This window comes from Eriocheir sinensis, chromosome 45 (assembly GCF_024679095.1).
Source record: "Eriocheir sinensis breed Jianghai 21 chromosome 45, ASM2467909v1, whole genome shotgun sequence".
Lineage (NCBI taxonomy): Eukaryota > Metazoa > Arthropoda > Malacostraca > Decapoda > Varunidae > Eriocheir > Eriocheir sinensis.
In genome coordinates this window covers 1,873,467-1,894,620 of record NC_066553.1, presented here as the reverse complement: position 1 = coordinate 1,894,620, position 21,154 = coordinate 1,873,467, and the positions used below count along the sequence as shown (strand labels likewise).

Genomic DNA, 21,154 nt, shown 5'->3' with positions numbered 1-21,154 from the left:
TGGCAACACTCTTGAGAATGATGCAAAAAAAAAAAGAGAAACAACTGGCAATGACGCTTAAATATTAAATTAAAGGTATCATAGCCGGATCTCTTAGATGCTCTATGACTTAAATAAATCATCTCATGAACAGTAACTTGAAACTCAAGATAAGCTTACAACTTTCTGTAGAAATGCAAAAAGTTATTTCCCACAAAAACTAATCATTGATGCCACAGAGAACTTTGTGGCACCAAAAGGAAATATTATTGGCAGTGTGTTTAAGAAACCAAATGGTGCAGTATTTTCTTCACAAGTTGGCAGCTGTTAATGAAATCTTTATTAATAATAACCTGTAGGCCTTGTGTGGTAAGTATGCTGGAAATTAATAACCTCAACTTTGCAACTATCATCATGATGAGTTGTAAAAAGCAACATTTTTTGAGCTATTCATTGGTAAAGTGTTTATATAATTAGTGTTGTTATTATTTTCATGACTGGCCTTTAACTGTAGCCCAAGACGTCCTCCACCTGTCTAGACACGTCCAAGACAAGATCTGGAGAACAGCCATGACTCGTCCATTGGGCCACAGCTAGCAAGGCAGAGACAGCTTTTCTGTGAGCAGCAAATGCCATAACTCAATTCATTCTTACGATTAGGTTATTGTCAACTACAATATTTTCAGGCATAATATTTAATAAAAAAATGCAGCAGATCTCTCCTTCAGCCTGTTGCCTTTTCAGCAATGTCCCAATAGTTTCTTAAGTCAAATTAAATGGATCAATAGCCCTAAGGCTAGGCAGAGACGGCTAAACAGCCTCCTGACACGGACGAGCGCTGCGTCTGATGAAAATTCCCGCCCTCATGGTTATCAGTCACGTGCTTCATTTTAAAGGCATCCTCCCCTATATTATTATAAATTTATTTATTTTAGATAATACAGTATATATATATATTCTACAGGAGTTAATATATACTCCTCTCATCAAAGGAAACGAATGAAAATAATGATATGTGAGTTTGCCACAGTAGCGTGGATTTCTGTCATGAGTTTGTTTACTTGTCTACATCACTAAAGAGCTTCCTGAGGGGCAGCCACAACACACACCTGCCCGTCCCTCCCAAGTCAATCAGCTTCTGTTTAGAAAAGCTCTCATGTCCTGATGTAAGGCTTCCACCCTGCCAGTCATGATTGTATTCATCAGATATTTGCACATTCACACCTTTTGATGTTATGGATGCATAGTCTGGCTGCTATAGCATGGGCATTCTGATGCATCTTTAAACTGTTACTTAAAACATCATACCTACACAAGAGATTACCTTTGGAGGAAAGTGTTGCATCTTGCGATGGAGTCATGTGTTAGGCAACATGAATGCTTCTGACTTGAATGCACTGCCAGTACAGTGTTCCTTGTGACATACTTATACATTATATAACAGATCTACATTCTTACTCTTAAAGACTTAAAATCTATTACATAATTATATGTTAAGCTTCATACATCTTGTATACTTTAAATGCTGATATTGTGCATCAGCCTTTTATTTATCTATCTATTTACATACTTATTCATTGTATTTATCTACTCCATTTGATTATCAATTCATTTTTTTGTGTGTACATATAGTGAAGTACCTGGATCAACAGCCATCTCAGTGTGCGCTATAAGGGTAAAGTAGCCATCAAGAGGCTCATCCCCTCAAGAATAAAGACTAAAACTTCATGTCTCTGCTTCAGTGTTACAGCCACAGGTCCATATAACCCGCAGACGACCACCCAGGGCTGTTGAATGTCACTCGTTTGCACTAAAGCTTCCTGGTCTGTGCAGCCTTGGTGTTCAAGCAGCTGTTGGTGGCAGTGTTCATGTTAAGTGTTTGTCTTCTATAGAGAATATTGTATTCTCCAATATCAGTTCAGATATTATATTATAAAACTTATTGTGGGAAGACAACTTGACAGCCAGGAAATGTGATATTTGATGCATTAACCCTTTCACTCTGGCGACGCCGACGTTGGCGTCTGACGGGCATCCGACGGCGTCACCGTTAATCCTCTTCTAAACCTCTTAATCCTCTTCCATTTCCTCTTAATCCTCTTCTAAACCTCTTAAGAGGAAATGGAAGAGGATTAAGAGGAATTTAGAGGAGGATTGAAAGGTTTAGAAGAGGATTAATCCTCTTCCATTTCCTCTTGACCCTTTCCATAGTGACACCGATATCTGCATCACGGATGGAAAGGGTTAATGGCTAGGGCACAGGTGAAGGTGTTACAGACAAGTGAGGGTGATGTGTTGAGCTTGGTGATGCCCATGCCTACAGGCTACTGCCTCTCTTTACCTTAACTTACTGCCATCACAACAAAGAATGTCAAGCAACAGTGCTGTGTTTTGAGCACTTCATGGATAAAACCCCGCAGGCATAACCGCTGGGGGCTCTTATTTATGTATATGTTCCTTAGCTATGTAGTATCTCTGTGATCTATGGTGACGGAAGCTGGACTTGTGATAATAACATGATGCTGATAGTGGTGGTGATAATTATTATGATGATGAGTGATGATAATAATGATGATGATGATGATGATGAGGAGGAGGAGGAGGAAGGTGGATGAAATTACTCTATCATGTACAGATAGATGCATTTGTAAACCATCATCAAATGGTGATATGGCTGGTGTAATATTATTTTTTCAAATTGATATTCCTTGGCCACTACCATAAGTTTTCTATACATTAAAAAACATCCTATTTTACCAATAAGTGGAGGAGGATATGACAGCCAAGCTCTGTTAGATGATACTTGTCAGTCCAAGTATAATCCCTGTTTTCTAAGCAACTTCACTGAGGCCTTCCTGACCCTGGCACTGCCGGGCTGCACTTGAAGATACTCATAGGAGTAGAGTACTACCAAGGTGTCATGATATCAACCTTCCTCTCTGTTATATAAATGTGCCTTCATGTCCATGTGCTCTGTTATCACTGGGATGGCCTCCTGCCCAGACCTGAGTAAGCTGTGTTGAGGACATGGCAATAACAGTACTGTAGCCGCCCCTGCTGCTCCTGTGTTCACGACAGCGTTGGTCTCACCCCGAAAGGAACGATGAAAACAACAATGATTAGCTAGATGTCTGTGTGATTACCTCATTCACTAGAAGCAGTGGGTTTAATGTTAGATAAACGAGAAGAGCTACTCTTTCTCTTTCATATATATATAAACCTGTATTAATGCTACATGAGATCTGAATAATAAATATATAAACTAAAAAGTGCTGCTGCTAAACATTTCAGTGTTAACAACCCAACATGAGTCACAGTCATCACAGTCTGTCATTATTTGTCAAATACCACATGAATATTATGATGGATGACTTCTACATAAGTTTGAAATCATTTCACTCAAAACTACATTTTGGTTTATATATCCCTAGAGTTCAGATCTACACATATGTATGTATACACTTGTATCAGAATAATGTGCATCATCATTATTGCATTTCCTAATTAATTTGTTTACTTTTATTCTTCAGGGAATTTTTACTATTCTTAAGTTAAGAGTTCACAATCTGTTGCCTGCTTAGCCAGGGCCAGTGTGAGTCAGGGCACACTCTCCGCCTGGTGGAGGCACCCTGGCACACACTGGTCCTGGTGAGACACTGTGAAGCTTTCTGAGCCAACCTGAGTGTTTTGCTCCAGACAAAAGCAGTAAGAAAGGAAACTTACTTTGTAAACAACTTTAGTGGATGATTGCATGAACCACCTGCCTTGTGCACTAACTTATTTTGAACATGAATGACAAAATGTGGCTGTGAGGCATTTTTATTTTATTTTACTGAAAGACTATGTACATATGAATTTATTGATGCTATTTGAAAGACAATTTTCAGAAACAACTACACATGTGTTCTTATGAGGCACAATAATATAAGTTTTGTATCTTAACCTGGGAAGCAGCCCTGAAAGCAGCAAATTTGTTACTCACATGGTGAGTTAAATGTGTATACTTGAGGCCAGCAATTTTGTAGTCACCTGTGATGCAAGGAATTTTTATCCCTCTGTTATACTGTTACCATGAGTTGATCTTCATGTTTACTGGCATAGCCATGACAATCACACACTTGTCACCAGTCAGTCTAGTAGTAACTCATTCAAGTCACTGATCACCAGTTGGAAAGGCCACATATAATTTTGGTATGCAATTTTTTTTGTTTGGGTAACAAAGCATAAAGGTACAAATTTGCAAGTGGCTATTAATTTAAACCACAGACTTTCAGGGCTGGCCAAGGCTGTGACATGGACTCTTTCAGTCTATTCTCATGACCTGATTTACCAAGAGAATAATACAAAACATTAATTTAAGATTACATTACATTGTAGTTTACAAATATTTGTGGCATTGGGTTTGCACATTACTGTCATACTGTTGTGTGTATAACAACCGTCATCTTATTTTTGTGTCCATGCTTACACGTGAGAATGTGGACATGCAGGAATCTGACAGAAGTGTTACCTGCTGGCTCCTAGATGTGAATGAATGCAAGTAAAAATATACCTGGATGGGACATTATCTCGTTACTCTCTTGTAAAATGTTTTGATTTGGCGAGTAAATGTTTGATGGAACACTCACGACCTTGTTTTAGTGCAGCCTCTAGAATACCTTACTGCCACGGGCTGAGTTCTAATGATTCCACACTTAAGTGAGACGTCTCAGCCCTTCAATACCCACTAAAGTACAGATAACATATGATACTATTTCTTTATACTGTTTGTGTGTGGAAAAAGTGGAATAGTTTTAGAAATGAGAGATTACAAGACTTTTAAGCCGAGAACGGTGACAGACCTCAATTGAGGCTTGCCCGAGGAGAGGCGATTAGCCTCAATTGAGCGTGATTTTTGAACAGTAGGTCTAGATGGCTGAAAATTGGACTGCATCATGTAATATATGGCAACACTCAGTAGGACTGCCCACCATCCCCACATTTCGCCCACGTTAATCGTCTTGCCTCGTCTCGTAGCACGTCTTATTTATAAATTATTGATAAACTAAAAAAAATTAAGATATAGATGAGGTGTATATTAGTAATTACAAATACGTGTACATGTTAGGCGTCATTTATGCTCACGTCCCTCGTCTTGCCTTGTTGCACGTAGTCCCCCTTGCAGGTCCCAGGGGTTGCCAGCGCTTGGCTAAATCCCATTTATTGACCACTGCCACAGCCATACAAGTAGGTACAGGATGTTTTGGTTTTCACTGCCCTATGCACTCCAATATTCCAAAGGCGCTGAGATACTGTTTTTTTCCAATTCTGAGAGACTTAATTTTTTGGTCAACCAGTCGCCTGACAATGGCTCTCTCCAACCCTGGGATCGCTTTTCTCAGGTTAAGGGAAGGATCCGCCCTGATCCCTGATTATCATACCCAAAATTAGAATGAACTGTGTAATTCTTTTCTATATGATTTTTTGAGCAGGCAAGGAGGGAATGTCTGGATAGAGAAAGTTGGAAGCTCTTCTGCCGTGGCCATCCCCTGGTGGGAGCTCCTAGGAGTAGGCGTCGATGAAATGAATGAATGAGACAAAGATAAAACAGTCAGCCTGATGGAAGAAAACAATCAAAAGAAGTGTCAATTTGTCTATTTTGGAGAGCTTAAGTCTATAGCTAGGATGCAGAAAAAAACCTGATTCACTTACGTCGGACAGTTTTATACAAGCCTGCAAATTACTTAAGACTCGTTTGTGTGTCTCCTGAACTTTCACACAAGAACAATTTGATGAGTGAAGACGCCGCACATACGAGATGGTTACCAGTTCAGAGAGATGGAGCCACTATAAATGCTAGCGCCATGACGGGCCAGGGCCGACTACCATCCAGGCCCCTCAATAAAGCCTACTGGCGCTATAGACATCACCGACCAAAATCCATCTGCATCTTTTCCTTTTCCTAAACTACAAAAGTATACATATAAAGTTATTATAAAACTGTAGGCAGATTAGAAAACACACGTCTACACATAAAACAGTACCAAGAAAATAGCAACAGCCGTCTATGTTCTGTACTTACAACGTTAAAGCTTCTGGACAACTTACTTCAACCTTCGTGGGCCCTGAAACAACACAACACAGGCTATTAAGCAAAGTAACACAGCATTACAGCTCATGTATTTTAGGTCATGGTTACATATGGTAAAAGAATGGAAATATTTTTTCCAGCCACTCAATACTGTGTCACTGTTTTCTATTATGAACGAGATATGATTCAATAATTCACTAGCTTCCAAAATAAGCTCCTTCACATAAGCTCAGCCGTGGCATATTAACCCGGTAGCAGCGGGGATCATGTTTCTTAATGGTCACTCCAAGCGAGAAAAATTAGAAAAAATCACCCCTCACACAAACCATTTCATAATATATATCAAAGCATTTGCGATCAGATTATGTATCCTCTATTTTGGGGGTTTATATCATGGCACAAATTTGGCTCATCGCTGTTACACGGTAAAGCCACAAATTTGGCCCGTCGCTGCTACATGGTAAAGACACAAATTTGGCCCGTCACTGCTACTGGGGGTTAAGCAGGATCAATCATATACCGATTGCATTACAACATGGGCTTGATGGAGATGTGCTCCTAGCCATTCAAAAATAATGAATAATTAGTCATACAAGACCCCCTAACAAACTCAGGAGCATTTATTTACATTAATTCTTTAAAGTAAACAGAATAAAAATATCTACATAAAAGAAAATTTCTCTATCTATCTACATTTATATGCTCATTCTATAAGAGGTGGACATAGCATATGGATCACCATTTTTGTCTGTCTCTACACATACTAGATACTTTAGTCCTTTTACTTTCCTGCTGTGCTCTCCTTCAAACATTCTATCCTTGCCTCTCCCATGCATCAAGGCTTTCCCCTGAGGGTTGTGGTGCCTCACCTTTCAAACATGGCTTTCAGGAGGCCGTAGGAGGTGCTGTAGCGCTGGTCGTTGACTCTCGAGGCATTTCTCCAGAGGTTTCGAATTTGTCGCCACCTTTTCAGGTGTTCGGTCATCAGCAGCCCCGGCAGTGTAGTTTCACACTCCTGTGAACATTAAACTTGACTTAAATATTTCTTATCCATGATAATATTTTGGTGCCACTTGTCTGCGCCACTAATGGGATGGGGCCAACCAAAAGGCCCCATCATGAAAGTCTACCAGTGCTATAGGCAAAACATAAAAAACAAAGAAATATATAAATTTATAATATATATAAATAAAAATAATTAATAAATAAATATTGGTATATTGTATCGCTCACACTTATTTTTTGTCCTTGTCTGCCACTCCAGTCAGCCTGATGGCCAAGGCAATGGCCTAATGCCTGTGTGAGAAATCCAGCTCTGACTGAGAAGGAAAGACAGGGCCATGACCACCACCCATGACTCCATTTCCCAGGAATAGAATATAGGATAGGAAGTCCAAGAAGAGAAAAGAAGAAAATTCACATAAAACCCATCATGACAGTGAACACAATAATCTTGCTGACACTGAATAATGTGTCTCGCAAGCCATCAAGGCTGTGGCATCTCAGGATAAAACAAAATGATCAGCTAACGGCTCGCTGGGCCACGCACGCTTACCCCTGCACTGCCAGACTCCGTGCTTGAGTTGTAAAGACTTCAACAACATAAACACACCAGTCCAAGGGCTACAGAAAATTAGGGAAAACAACTGCCTGCTACACATCACACTTTTTTTTACAAAAGGGAAAAAAGAATGAAACAAGAAAGCCTGCTCTTGGAAAGCGTTCAGCTGAAAACTTTGAAATACAGAGGCCAGAGTCATTTGGAGGTGTGTTTTAATACTCCCTTTTTAAAAGAGAAAATGCAACACAACAAACTTCTCTCACATTTATCTCCTTGAGTCTGTTGGGCGGGTGCGGCAGAGGCTCTGGGATCCGTGGGTCTTTGTTGAAGGTGTCGGACGGCCAGGGGTCAGGCGCTGGCAGTTTGCCCATTGCCACGGCGCCGTTGGTAGGTCCATCTGACAGGATCTCGGTGGGGAAGTCATTCTCTTGACTGTTTTCTGCACTGTTGAAGGTTTCTCCGGTGGGACTTCCCGGCTCTTGTCTGAAAGGGATGACAACACCTTAGACTCCTGGACTCTCAAAATATTCCCTTGTCTTAAGCAGCAAGTTCAGACATTCTATCCAAAATTGAACTCACTTCTGGCCACTCATTTCTATCTACTTTGCTAGGGGGAGTGCTTAGAAAGTTTATTTGGTTGCTTTTGCCCTAGAGGTGCCGTGGTTCCTTTATTATAAAAAAATCTTAGACTTTTGGAATGTCTCCTGCTCCCAAGAATACAAGCAATGATGTAGGCTGATAAATTTAAAGTAAAAAGCAAAACATTTCCATAGTTATTGAAGAAAAGATCACCCAGCATATTGGGCCAACCATACGTTCCCACACCCTTCAGCACCATCGCATTAGTGACTATAATTACAATCTCACGTCACTGACTCACCTTGTGGTCTCCCAGTGATTTTTCAAACAGGAGCAATTCCACTTTTTGTATTGTGTCAACAGATTCATTTTCCATCCCACCCAATCAGTTCTCAGTGTTGGCTTCCTTTCCAGTTCATGATCACTCAGACTTTATGAACTTCTATCATATTACATGTACCTGTTAATTTACTGATTTCACCTTAATGCTATATTATATTTCAAGCTTTACAGATAAATTTATTGTAATGTATGCTAAAATGTCAAATTGTGCATTAGGTAAACTAATATATTTTTTATTAATTTTTGTTCAATTATTACAATTTTCTCTGCTATACGATATATTATTTTCCACCATACAGAAATCTTGGTTGCTGTGCTTGTTTAAAATTAGGCCTTTGTATATTTACACCGAAACTACTTACTTTACATTGAGGCTGGAGTTGTGTGGCTGGTTGATCATCCAGGCTCGGCATATTGGGTAGAGTGGCGAGGTCTCGTCAAACTGAGCCAGGTCGACGCTGCGGTCAAACATGCGCATCACAAAGGTGTGGTGGAAGCCGGAGTCACGCAGGTCGATCTCCTTCCTTCGCCTCTTGCGGGGGGGACGTGTGGCTCGGTTGCTGGACATGCCAAGTTTGGTGCTGAAATATTAACATTATAAAATTAGTGCTGGGCATTCCTTGTGTCCCTGTTGTGCAAAGCATGCCTCAAGAAAGTAGCTAGTTGATGGTCTGTCTGTCTATCTTTCAATAGCTTGTTTACTTTGCTCCCTTTAGGAACTTCCTTTGAAGACTAAACAGGAGCTGAAATGTTTCTGGTTCTCCTTAGCAATACATTCCTTTCGTGCAACACCAACACTTCCCTTTCCACCTCTCCATCATGCATTCCTCAGCCCCAACAATACAAGTGACAGGTGGGTTAACAGCTGTGCCTTTGTCCTCAAGCCCCTCCCATTCATACAACCTGGAGTAATTTCAAGTCATTTCTTACAAGGCAAAACTTGTACAGTATATATTAACAATGTCCTGCATCATAAAAAAAAAAGCAAACAAAACCAGAAAACATTTAAAAAGTAATGGGTCAAAACAATCAATACTTACAAAACTTTCACTTTACTGTCGGGATCAGACTCATTTTCAGAATCCGACTCTTCATCTTTCTGCAGCAGACCCTGAAGGGCTGCGTCAAACCTCCCACGGGCAGCATCAACATCGCCACCTGGAGAGGAGCGAACTGAGTAAATGAATGGGACGAGGCTTACAAGACAAGTTGCTAGAGGGTGAGGAGAGTTCTTAACCCGGTAGCAGTGACGGGCTAAATTTGTGGCTTTACCGTGTACCAGCGACGAACCAAATTTTTACCATGATATAAACCCCCAAAATAGATGATGCATAAACTGATCACAAATGCATTGATATATATAGATTATGAGATGGTTTGTGTGAGTGATGATTTTTTCTCATTTTTCTCGCATAGAGGGGCCTTTAAGAAACATGATCGCCGCAGCTACCGGGTTAATGGACAGAAAGCAGCAAGTATTGGTAGAGCACACAGTCATGCTGCCGTAAATAGTAGTGGGTCAAGCAAACTCTTAATGGCATATGGTAACATCAGGTGTTCCACAGGGTCAGTTTTGGGGGCCTAGCTTTTCGACATATCTCTATAACATTAATACGCTAAGGGCTGAGATTTTGTCTTTGAAATTTGAGGCACTTAAACCCATCATAGGAACACCAAATTTTGACCTACTGGGGCGGATTTGGCCGAAGGTTATTTATTTTTTTATTTTTTAAGCACTTAAACCCACGGTAGCAAAACCAAATTCCTGTAGATGAGTCGTAGGCTGTCACCAGTTTCCCTTGAGGCCTTGAAGTGTCTAGCGATGCAGGGAAATAATTGTTAAGTGTCAAAAAACCCTTATAAGTCCTGCACTGCGTAAGGCCATCAGGGTAAGCGACTCGTATACACCGCCATTTATTGCTTTATACTAGTCCTGATTAAGACCATATCCCGCCCCTTGGTACTCACCGGACTCCTCTCTCTCCTGCTTCACCTTGACCCCGGAGGAGGACATTGTGCAGGCCGCAGCGCCGGTAAATAAGCCAACACGTCCCCGCCTCGGCCCTTCCAAGGTTCAGGTTTGGCAGCTAAACTTTGTAAACAAGCGTTGCCGGCGCGTCAACGGGGCCATATTATCGTACTCAGGCTGGTATTGTCATATGCTCCCACTCCTCACACCTATTTCCAAAGGCCAAAAAGAAGGTTAATCGAGTTTTAATGAGTGTTATTTTAGGTTCACGGTACAGAGGAAGGCTCAAACTACCACCAGGGTCATACAAGTACCCCTGGAAATGCCCTAAACTCCCACGATGGACTAGTGAGTTACGTGTTCTTGGGCGCAGAAATGTTTAAAAATATGGCCCAAATTACCACCAGGGTCATAAAAGTACCCCTGGAAATGCCCTGAACTCCCATGATAGACTAGTGAATTACGTGTTCTTGGGCGCAGAAATGTTAAAAAATATGGCCCTCAGAGCCTCGTATTGACCGGTTTCCGAGCCATAGCTATTACCAAAATACACTAAAAACTAACCATTTCAATGATAAATATAAATCAATCCAGTTATCGGGGTGGAGGAGACAGTTTTGGGGTCTGAAATGAGAAAACATAAGAGCCTGAGTACGACAATCTGGCAACGTTGGGCAAAGGGGATAACTTTTGGGTGGAGTTTCCTTTTACAAGTTGTGATAAGGAGAAAAAAAAAAAGGTCAAGGTCATAGTTTTTCTCGTATTTCCACAGATTAATTTGTTTGGTGTAAAGCCTTGGTGCCTCCAAAATAAAAGCGTTTGCCTTTAAATGTGGGGAAGCTGATGACGCTGATGATGTGCCACGCTCTATATATCCGTACTTGTCATCTTTTAGTTATTAAGACAGTAAAACAACAAAGAAAAAGGGCATTATACGCAGAGGGAGGGAGACTAGAGAATGGAAATCACTGAGCAGAGGGCAGAGGAATGGCTCAAGTAGTGAACATTTTTGGATGCCATCATATATAGGCCTATAGCCCCCGTTTTGACTTGTTGAGGTAGGCGTAATTCATGCAAATATTCGTATTCTATTGTATCCCAGTTAGAATATTAGGTATTATTCTAGTGTTTGCCCATACTCACCCCTCGCACCTAAAACACGAAATGCATCGCAATCATATAATTTTTGAGTTGGGGGGTAAAGTTCTGGTCTGGCATGAACAAAGATACCCAGCTTGACACTGTTGCCGGGAGTTAACAGTTGGCTCATATATCTCAAGGCCCAGAAGACTTAATTGGCGTGAGCCCTTAAATATGGAACGGTAGTCTCCTAATTTTTTGTGTTCTCACCCCCTTGTAGACCCTTGTAGATTTGATGGACACCTCCACTCATGAAACTCTCCAAGCTGCAAAGGAGTGACTGGAGAACTGCCGAGGTTAAGGATCGAGTGATTTGTATCAGAGAGGACGCTGGAGAATATGGAGGAGAGTTGTCCTGGTAGCTATAGGCTTGCTGGGAATCAACAGATATGCAAGGTCCTGTTATGTTGGACGATTAGCCAACTGCAGTTTTGGTTGGAGACATCGCACAGTTTTATGGGTGAGGCGTACGTGTCCCCATCCAGGTAAGAAATCCAGGCAAGACTCACCGTGTGCGACGTCGAGGGCCATTCCGACGTGACTGCCTTCCTGCCTGTCTGACTACTGAACTTAATGAAGCTTCGCTCTCACAGGTTCGCAGATGGTGGTTAAGTTTCGTTTTATGGACGAGCCGATTTCTCGTTTCCTACTTAACCAACTGGGACTGCAACACTGGTGCTACAACACTATAACAATGGACTAGCTGTGCTGAGGGACTGATCAAGACACCTGGTCGTCTCTACTCTAAATGTATCTGCTCAGTGACGAAAACTACTTGTAGGCTGGATTTAGCTAAAAAAAAAAAAAAAAAAAAAAAAAAAAAGTTTATTGGTAACCACTGCATCTATGTAATGGTAAAACTTGTGTCTGTAGTTAAAAGTGTAAACACATATTGCTGAAAGACAGTACTCACATTGTTTGATATAGGGAATTCAGATGATCTTACCTTTGTTTTTAACCAAGTGCAGAGACCATCAGCAATCAATCAGTGCTCGGAAGTTCCAAAGAGACCAGAAAGAATATTGTGTTCCTCCAATGAAGTCTAGTGTTCTCTTTGGTAAAAAATATGGCTGTTCCCATCAGCTAGAGTGTCCCCTCCCTGAGTAGAATACTCAAATATTCTCCCAACATGTCACAGCCAGCACAGATCCTTTATACCTCTCCCAAGTCTGCCTTCCTCCAGAGGCCTGGGTACACTTTTGATGGTTTACTGGTGGTCCTAACCTTTTGCTACTCTTTCATAGTTAAGTGTGCATAGTACATCGTAGTGTGCTTTAGACAAACCACAATATTATGTTGGCAAACCAAATTCTTACATTATATTGAGGATTACAAACACATGAATTTTATGAAAAATGTGTATTCTGTCACAATCTTAGTCATTCATATCAAACATGAAGCAACACTGGAGCATGCAAATTCTAAATCAAATTCAGGGTGGATATTATGGCCAATGCACTTCATATTGACAGACTGTTGTGTTGACAATGTGTGAAACTCTACAACTGATGATGCAATTCAATACATAATGCGTCTCTGAGTTCACTTGGCTGCAAAAACTACTATGAGATCTGGCAAAGAATATTTAGCAATCATCCATACTCTTGCTGGGCAGCCGCACTCACTCCTAGGGTTATAATACATATCAACAACATATACTCCTCAAGAATAAGAAAGCCCCTCCCCCCTGGTTCATCACATGGTCCCCTTAATGCCACACTGTCACTACAAGTCTTTGATGTCGAGGCCGCATGGTCTCCTAAACTCTTGTCCTCGTTCATGAATCCATTTGTTGGACACTGCAAAGAAGACACACGCTGGGTCAGTATCAATGAAAGTCCACAATTGACTATGCACACAGAAGGAAATGCATCTAGAGTAAAAGTTCATTAGTTTAAAATTTACTGGCCCAAAATCCTAATGAACCAACTCTGGAAGGCAGGAAGTTATAATCTGAAACACTTAACAACACTTAACAGTCTAAATTCTCATCTCTGGCCCTGCAAACCAAGTGGGCAGAATCACTAAATGACTTGTTTTCTACATCTGTTTACAAAATTACTAACATAGTATATACCAGAAAAAACTAATACAGTAGTAGTCTGCTGATTTTAATTTCAGTGACCTGAAACTTCAAAAATCCAAATTTCAAAGACTAGAAAATATAATCTTAAAACTCAAAAGTCCAAACTGATCACTCATTTATCATGGGCAGTATACTAGTAGTGTAGCCTGAAGTGAAGGTTTAGCTAAGGCAATGTCCTCACCCCATTTGGTGCCCACAAGCACTGGGCAGGCAGCGTGCCGGGTCAACTCGTCCCCCTCACCGTTGGGGTACAGGTTGTGCCAGAAGGCTGCGGCACCTTTCTTTGGCCACAGCGCCAGGTTGATCTGGGGGAACACGGTGGCACCTCCCGCCTCAACGTCACTCATCTAGGGGGGGTTGGGGGTCGGGGAGGCAAGGCAGCAGAGGATCAGATTAATGGACGTGCAGGTGCAAATGGAAAGTGTCTAATAAGATCAGTAATTTACACATTTATCATTACTTCATTACAATGGGAAGACAAATTATGAACTAAGTAGTTAGACATATGTGCATAAAATATTTACTGTGAAAAGTGAATTGATCATCAATTGAGTGAAAACGAGTTACTGCACAATAACAAACCTGTGATTGGGATATTTCAAAACATCTATGGCATACTAAAACTAAGAGTGAACAAGCAGCATGCAGGCAAACACCAGGCAACAGACACTTTAGTGAAGGATACAATAACAAAATATGAAGAAATGTATGAGGCACAGTTGACTAAAGAATGAAGCATTGATTGCTGGCTTACAACAATTCTGGATTAATAATTTTATCACTTAAGTATTAGACAACTTAGAAAGATACTTCTCAGTCACAGTGCAGAAGGGCACAAGCTTCAGTACAAGCAGGATGCACAGCACAGAACAGCAGGTACAAACCACCAGGACAGAACATGATGAATGGCCACAAGTTTCGTCATTGAGAATCATGGTTCAAGAAAAGCCAGAACTCCCTCTGCATTCAGACCATCCTAACAAACAATACTTCCATACTTCTTCAGGATCAGGAATAATTATATATGAAAACTTGTTGCTAGACAGGACACCAGGCATTATTACCAAAGCTATAGATCTCTACGCTTAATATGCCTCACTCTTGAATATTCAGAATTCTCATGAAAACAATTTTCCTAATATAAAATGTCTGCACATGAACATCTGTTCCATGAAGGAGATTCGTAAACATCAACAGCAGTGAATCAACAAGTTGCCATTCTGTGGTTATGTAAAAGAAAACCACAGTGTTGAGCATGCAGGGAGATACCAATCAATCCACCAATGTGTTACATATAAAGGTAGAATTAGCAATACAATTACTTACATAAAACAAGAAAGTTGACATGCGATTGCCATCAGGACCCAAGTCGGCAAGCTTGGTATGTGCCTGCAACATGCAAGGTCACAGTCCTGAGTTATGGTCGTCTCTACTTCTGTCAGTGTCACGCCTACAACACCTGCCTGTCAGTCCCCCACTTCAGAGGCTCCACCCTTTAGTATTTCCTTTTTAAAAGAAGTGACATTGGTATATACTTCACAGTCTGCAAGATTTAGTTCATCATTTCTGGGTGGAAACCATGGTATGCAAGTGCCTCCAGCAGTGGGCTGCTAATGAATCTTCAAGGGTATTCATTCCTTACAACAGTGACGTGGAATGTGCCTAGAGGGTGTGTTGTCTGTATTTTGCCTAGAGGGTTGCAATGATCGCCCAAGGTTAGGCAACAAATGGCTTGACAAGAAAATGATTAAACAGAATATTTTGACTTTTTTTTTTGTCCACTTTATCCCTGAGGCATTGGGATTAGAAATAACTCTCCATGTTCCACTGTGTACTGTTAGAGGTGACTAAAATGTATGTAACTCCCATGGTACAGGAGACCGAGGCTAGGAAACGAGATTCCAATAATATATATGTGAACAGAACATACTTCATAAGAGTCAATTGGCTATTTTGGCTCCCCATCCTGCCTTTACAGAAAAACAGGCTGAAGATGAGGTGATGGTATCTGTCATTACTTGTTCCTCACTCAACAGCTGCACACACAATCAAGCTAACAAGGTATGTAAAAAAAGGTGAGAGGGACCTACAAATACTCATCTATGACAAAACACACAATATATGTATAAATGCAGTCACTATCAGTTGAATTGTAGTGCTGAGTTTGAAGACTCGTATTCAGTGTCTCATTTCAGTAGAGTTCTGTAAAAAAGTCCATTAGCTACAATCCATTCGGCTCGTTGGTCCATCAGTGGTCAGGTCCAGGTGGGTGGAAACTACAGGACAGCAAACACACATGCACAACAAACAGTGTCTCATCCATGAAGTCACATTGACCTGTATTCTAAACGTCCAAAATTTGAAAGAAAGGAAAAAGTTATCATTCTGGATCCACAAGCAGGACTGAATGTGGAGAACGGAAAGACTGGGCTGGCACCAATGTGTCTCGCCTGGCTGAACACTGCACTCTGCGGCATGCTATGGCCACACTGTGACTACTGGCAGAGTTAGGCATAAGCGAAGGGGGAACTGTGTCAATCACTAAACTGTATATTAGCTTCACCTTACTCAGGATATATTCACCAGCTCACACATATCATTTGAATATGTACTTATGTCAGGAAAGACTAAATATACTCTAAAATTGAGGTGAAGAATAAAAATGATATGTAATAGACTAAAAATGTTTATCTCTTTCTTCACATTTCATTTTTATTCCTCAGCTCAAATCTTCATAATAGTTTTCCCTGATGAGAGTACTTATTGGAATGGCATGGAGGAGTTGGCATTATTAGAACAACTGTATTTTGTAAGGCACTAGTGTATATAGGGTCATGTAGATAGAAATGTGAGGAATTAGTGTCACAATATAAGTTCTGTGTGGTGTCACTGTGTTTAGGAGTGGGCAGGTTGTTTTGAGAGTGACGACAGCAGAAGGAATTAGCTCAGTTGACGCTGGATGACCACCACCCTTGAGAGAAGAGCAGCTTATATTGCAACACACACATTCCTCACATTTCTATCTACATGACTCTATATACATTAGTGTCTTACAATTTAAACATGATTATCTGAAAGTAGCAATGCATAACACAGTTTCCCCTTATTGGCAGCTACGTAGGTTATTGTAGAGGCAATCTACTACCAATGTTCCTACATGTTTACTTACGTAGAATAAGAAAGTAGCAATTCTGTTACCAGTCCCTAACGATTTAAAGGCATCTTTCTCCTCTCGCTGTGAAGTAACAAGTTGCATAAATATTACTGCAAATGGGCCTAAAAGTTAAAAATTCATTGTTACATAAGAAAAGGTAGAAACTCAATGCTATACTTTTATGAGAACACTTTGATACATACTGCAATCAGCAAAGGTAATTTTTTAAGCAGTAGCCTAAAAGTGCAGGATATATATATCTGAAAACACAATTAACGACCAAAACTGAGGTAGCACGCTGATCTACTGAATGCTGTAAATGAAAAGGTTAAGAAAGTCTGATAATAAATTTTCAAACTCACCTATACAGAAGCTCTTATGAGAGAATTTTCACATATTCAAATATTAGTGACGGTTCAATTAACTTTCCTTGATGCTTAGGTACAGGTTATATAAGGAATATTAATGTGTATGAGAAATATTACGATATCTGGGACCTAAATGTGTGTGACTTTTATTAGGAATTGATGTGTATGAGACATATTAGTAATCTTGATGCGTATAAGAAAAATTGGGACTCTTGGCATGGAAGAGTTATATTAAGAATTTTGGCAAGTATGACTTATATTATGGATCTTAACCCGGTAGCAACGGGGATCATGTTTCTTAATGGTCCCTCTAAGCGAGAAAAATGAGAAAAAAATCATCACCCACACAAACCATTTCATAATATATATCGAAGCATTTGTGATCAGTTTATGCATCATCTATTTTGGGGGGTTTAAATCATGGCACAAATTTGGCCCATTGCTGCTACACGGATAAGCCACAAATTTGGCCCGTTGCTGCTACACGGTAAAGCCACAAATTTCACCCGTCGCTGCTACACAGTAAAGCCACAAATTTGGCCCGTCGCTGCTACTGGGTTAATGTGTATGAGTAATATAAGGAATTCATCTGTCAGAGTTATATAAGTAATCTTGCAAAAATGACCAATAAACTGAACTTCCATGACCAGCCTTCCTTCCCAATGTCTTACCCGTGCATAGTCAAAGTGAGGCTCGTAGTGTCCGCCAAGCCCATAATTGGCCACCTGGAGCTCCTCGGCAGTGTCCATGTTCAGTCCTGTAGGAGACAGAGAACACAGGTATCCAGACTGTGAAGAGTGCAGACCTGCCTCATACCTCAACAATTTAGAACTTACTCTTCTCTTCCCCTTTGCCATTCTTCAAATCTTTTTAGGGAATTCCCCCACCATTTACTTTTAATGGGTCTTTTATGTAAGTATTCCAATAACTGTGAATATAACCCACTAATTAATAAGACTTATGAGCTATAATCAAATTTCTTACAAGTTTCTATTGAGCTATGAACACAAAACATGTGCAGATTGGTTTCCATACTTATCTACAATTAAGAACAAGGTTTACGCACTGGCCCAACTAATTCTACTGCACAGTTACTTAAGCTGCAGATCTGTCACATAAAACCTTACTCTCCTCTCGGGTGTGGCCCTCTCGGGTTTCTGTAGCCTTCCTTGTGCAATGCTGAGAAGCCTGCATTTCTTTCTTTAGGATATGAGAATGATACATTAAAGGTTGTTCTAAGCTGAGGCAATGCTGCATGAAGAGTGATGCGCCCACCTGTTATGGCACCGATGCGTTCATTGACTCTGTACACAACCTCGGAGTCACCAGACTTCAGCCACGATGACTTGCTGATGCGGTAAGATGCTGTTTCAAGTTCTCCAGTCTTATAATTCTGCACAGTTGCTCTTTTGAACTGTGGAAATTAAAGAATGCTGATTACCTACCTTGATTAATAAACAAACAAAACAACACACAAAAATCTCTGAATCAGTTACTTAAATCATGTTAAGGAATCTTTTTTTTATTTATTTATTTATTTATTTATTTATTTTTTTACAGCTAAGGAGACACTTCAAGGGCGTAAAGGAAAATATAAAAAAAAGCCTGCTACTCACTGCTCCTGAATAGAGGTCAAAGGAGTGTCCAAATATCCTGCACTGACAAAACAGCTAAGTATGTTTAGATATGTAGAATTATTGTAAGCATATTTTCCAAAACAAGATGACGAGGAATTGAAACGACAGTCCAAGAAATACTGAACAGTTCAAGTCACACGGCCACTCAGGCATTTTGTACACTGAGTTGAGTTGGCCCACAGCCTGGCGTGTTTGTGAGTGACAATCAACCAATCAAAGTTAAAAGGTGTAAACAATGAAAACTAAAAAAGCTTACCATGGGGGTGGCAAGCTCCTTGATGACTGCAATCTCATCATCGTTGAGCACATCATGGTAAATGTAAATGGTGGGGTTGATGTGTGCCAGCTCAGTCTTGACGGGACCAATCTTCAAGTAGTCAGACGGCCCATTCTGGAAGGAATAAGTAAAAACTCTCGTGAACAACCGCCAGAAACACAAGGCAACACTACTTCGGCAAAGGGAAAATGAAAACAAACAAACAAATGATAGCATGACCCAGTTTGGAATCACAAAAGAAATCAATCAAACAAAGTGCTGGAAGGCCTAGGCAGTGGAGGGCGCACCTGGTAGAAGCAGTGCAGCTTGCTGGACACCTTGGGGGGCAGGCCGCCCTCACCCCGGCACAGGCGCTCGTAGGAACGGCGCTCACGGTGATAGGCGTCATTGACCAGAGTGTTTTCTGTCACCGTATAGCCCTGAAACAAGTTTTTACTTCAGGATTTTGTCTGTACACTGGTTGAGGAAGTCTTCATAAGTAGCTGATGTGAGGTGGTGACAGCTGCCCAACTGACATCTTCCAGGGAGTCTGCTCTTACATGTTGTCAAGAATTTTTTAAGGTTGTTTTTAAAAGTGCTGAAGTTGGTAAGAAAACTAATGGTCCTACTTTCTCCTACTGATTATAAGTAGTAGTATTCACAAAACTATTTTCTCCATTAACAGCATATTTATATGTGTCACTGAACTATCCTGCAGTGTATTCAGTGCCTCCAATATAATCATGAGGAGTGTAAATCATGTTACACAAGCATGGGAAAACCACCCACCGAAGCACACAACTATTCTACATTCCTGCACCACAAGTGTATCTTCTTGGGTAGCTATCATTAAGCAGAAACATGTATTTCATAATTTGAGCAGCATCACATCCACGGGACTGACAGCAACACTACATTTTTTAGCTTTTCCACAATTCTCACCAATATTTTATTGTTACCTTTTCCACAGCCTCCTCGCCCAAGGAATCCCTGTCCTCCCCTCTCCGTGCGGCCTCCTGTGTGCTGAGTGCCTCCTCGTAGTACACTTTGTTCCCCTGTGCCCTCTGGTGGTTAGGCCTCTCCAGGAGCAGCTCATCGGTAAGCTTCAGGGCCTGGCGGATGTTGCCTTGCATGTAGGTTGAGAATGCCAGGTACTCCAGGATGTCTGCGTGCTCCACTGTCTTGTTGTTCTCGGCCTCCTGGCGGCTCAGGGCCTCCGTCATCCACAGTGTGGTGTGGTAGTGGTCTCCTGAGTTGTAGCTCTGGCGGCCAAGCTCAAAGCAGTCAGCCGCTGGAAACATAGAACATTTCACATGGTGAAAGTGATGCTATAACATTGAAACCATGATATTTATTTGTGTCTTGATTTATGGGGATGACTGCTTCTGATATGTACCCTGCACATCAAGGAATGCATAAACAAAACGACATAACTAATAGGTATGTGCGATGCAGAGTTGCTGAGACTGTGGAGCAGAATATTGACCAAGTAACAACAAGGAGAACATGGAGAGGAACAGTGCAACAAGAATTGATAGTGTTAGAAATACAGGAAGGATTAGCACTGGATCGAGCAAGACAGAGGAGGATTATCGAAAGGGAGATGGATTATAAACAAAGAAGAAAAAAAAGAAGTACAGCCTACCAGTGAGCTCCCTATAGGCCTGCTTCTTGCCCAGGATCTGCCCCCGTGCCAGCTGAGACGTGTCCAGGTTGTAGGTGTCCTGCAGCCTCATGAGGGCCGTGGCAGCACCGTTCAGGTCCTCCTCGTCGGGCCAGCGCAGGAAGTCGGCCATGCTCGTCAGGTTGTTGAGCATCGCTGGAAAATGGTTTGGTTGGCACTTCAAGACAGTTTCTGATATTATACAAACTGGTGTACGGAAGTGCCTTTAGGGGATAAACTAACCTTGGCCGATATTTTTGAACCTCTGTAGACCATAAAATTCTAAGTATATAAAGCTTCGCATGTCTTAAAACTGAAAACTTCATCACAATAATCCATGAGTGATAACT

The 21,154-nt window shown here is 41.0% G+C and overlaps 2 protein-coding genes across 6 annotated transcripts in view; both read right to left on the bottom strand.

Moving 5' to 3' along the window:
* Window positions 1-3,097: 3,097 nt before the first annotated feature.
* Window positions 3,098-12,186, bottom strand: LOC126980846 (protein lin-37 homolog). 2 transcript variants are annotated; one of them, XM_050831145.1, is made up of 6 exons: window positions 12,150-12,186; window positions 9,572-9,689; window positions 8,894-9,112; window positions 7,874-8,093; window positions 6,919-7,064; window positions 3,098-6,083 (listed from the first exon to the last, which is right to left on the bottom strand). In XM_050831145.1, the coding sequence occupies exons 1-6, from the start codon at window positions 12,169-12,171 to the stop codon at window positions 6,068-6,070; spliced, it is 741 nt and encodes a 246-aa protein (XP_050687102.1). In that variant the 5' UTR covers window positions 12,172-12,186; the 3' UTR covers window positions 3,098-6,067. The 2 variants fall into 2 exon arrangements, with proteins under 2 accessions (XP_050687102.1, XP_050687101.1); XM_050831144.1 differs by lacking the exon at window positions 12,150-12,186 and adding an exon at window positions 10,500-10,659.
* Window positions 12,187-12,984: 798 nt separating this feature from the next.
* LOC126980843 (prolyl 4-hydroxylase subunit alpha-1-like) overlaps window positions 12,985-21,154 on the bottom strand; it is a 95,300-nt gene continuing 87,130 nt past the window's right edge. For 3 of the 4 annotated variants that reach the window (XM_050831140.1, XM_050831139.1, XM_050831141.1), the window contains 9 exons: window positions 20,787-20,960; window positions 20,101-20,432; window positions 19,450-19,581; window positions 19,142-19,276; window positions 18,524-18,662; window positions 17,920-18,005; window positions 16,896-16,961; window positions 13,908-14,073; window positions 12,985-13,439 (listed from right to left, as the gene is read on the bottom strand). In XM_050831140.1, the coding sequence (XP_050687097.1) occupies window positions 13,366-13,439; window positions 13,908-14,073; window positions 16,896-16,961; window positions 17,920-18,005; window positions 18,524-18,662; window positions 19,142-19,276; window positions 19,450-19,581; window positions 20,101-20,432; window positions 20,787-20,960 (1,304 nt within the window). In that variant the 3' untranslated portion in view covers window positions 12,985-13,365. Of the gene's footprint in view, window positions 13,440-13,907; window positions 14,074-15,052; window positions 15,116-16,895; window positions 16,962-17,919; window positions 18,006-18,523; window positions 18,663-19,141; window positions 19,277-19,449; window positions 19,582-20,100; window positions 20,433-20,786; window positions 20,961-21,154 lie in introns of all 4 variants that reach the window. The other variant, XM_050831142.1, reaches the window with a different exon arrangement.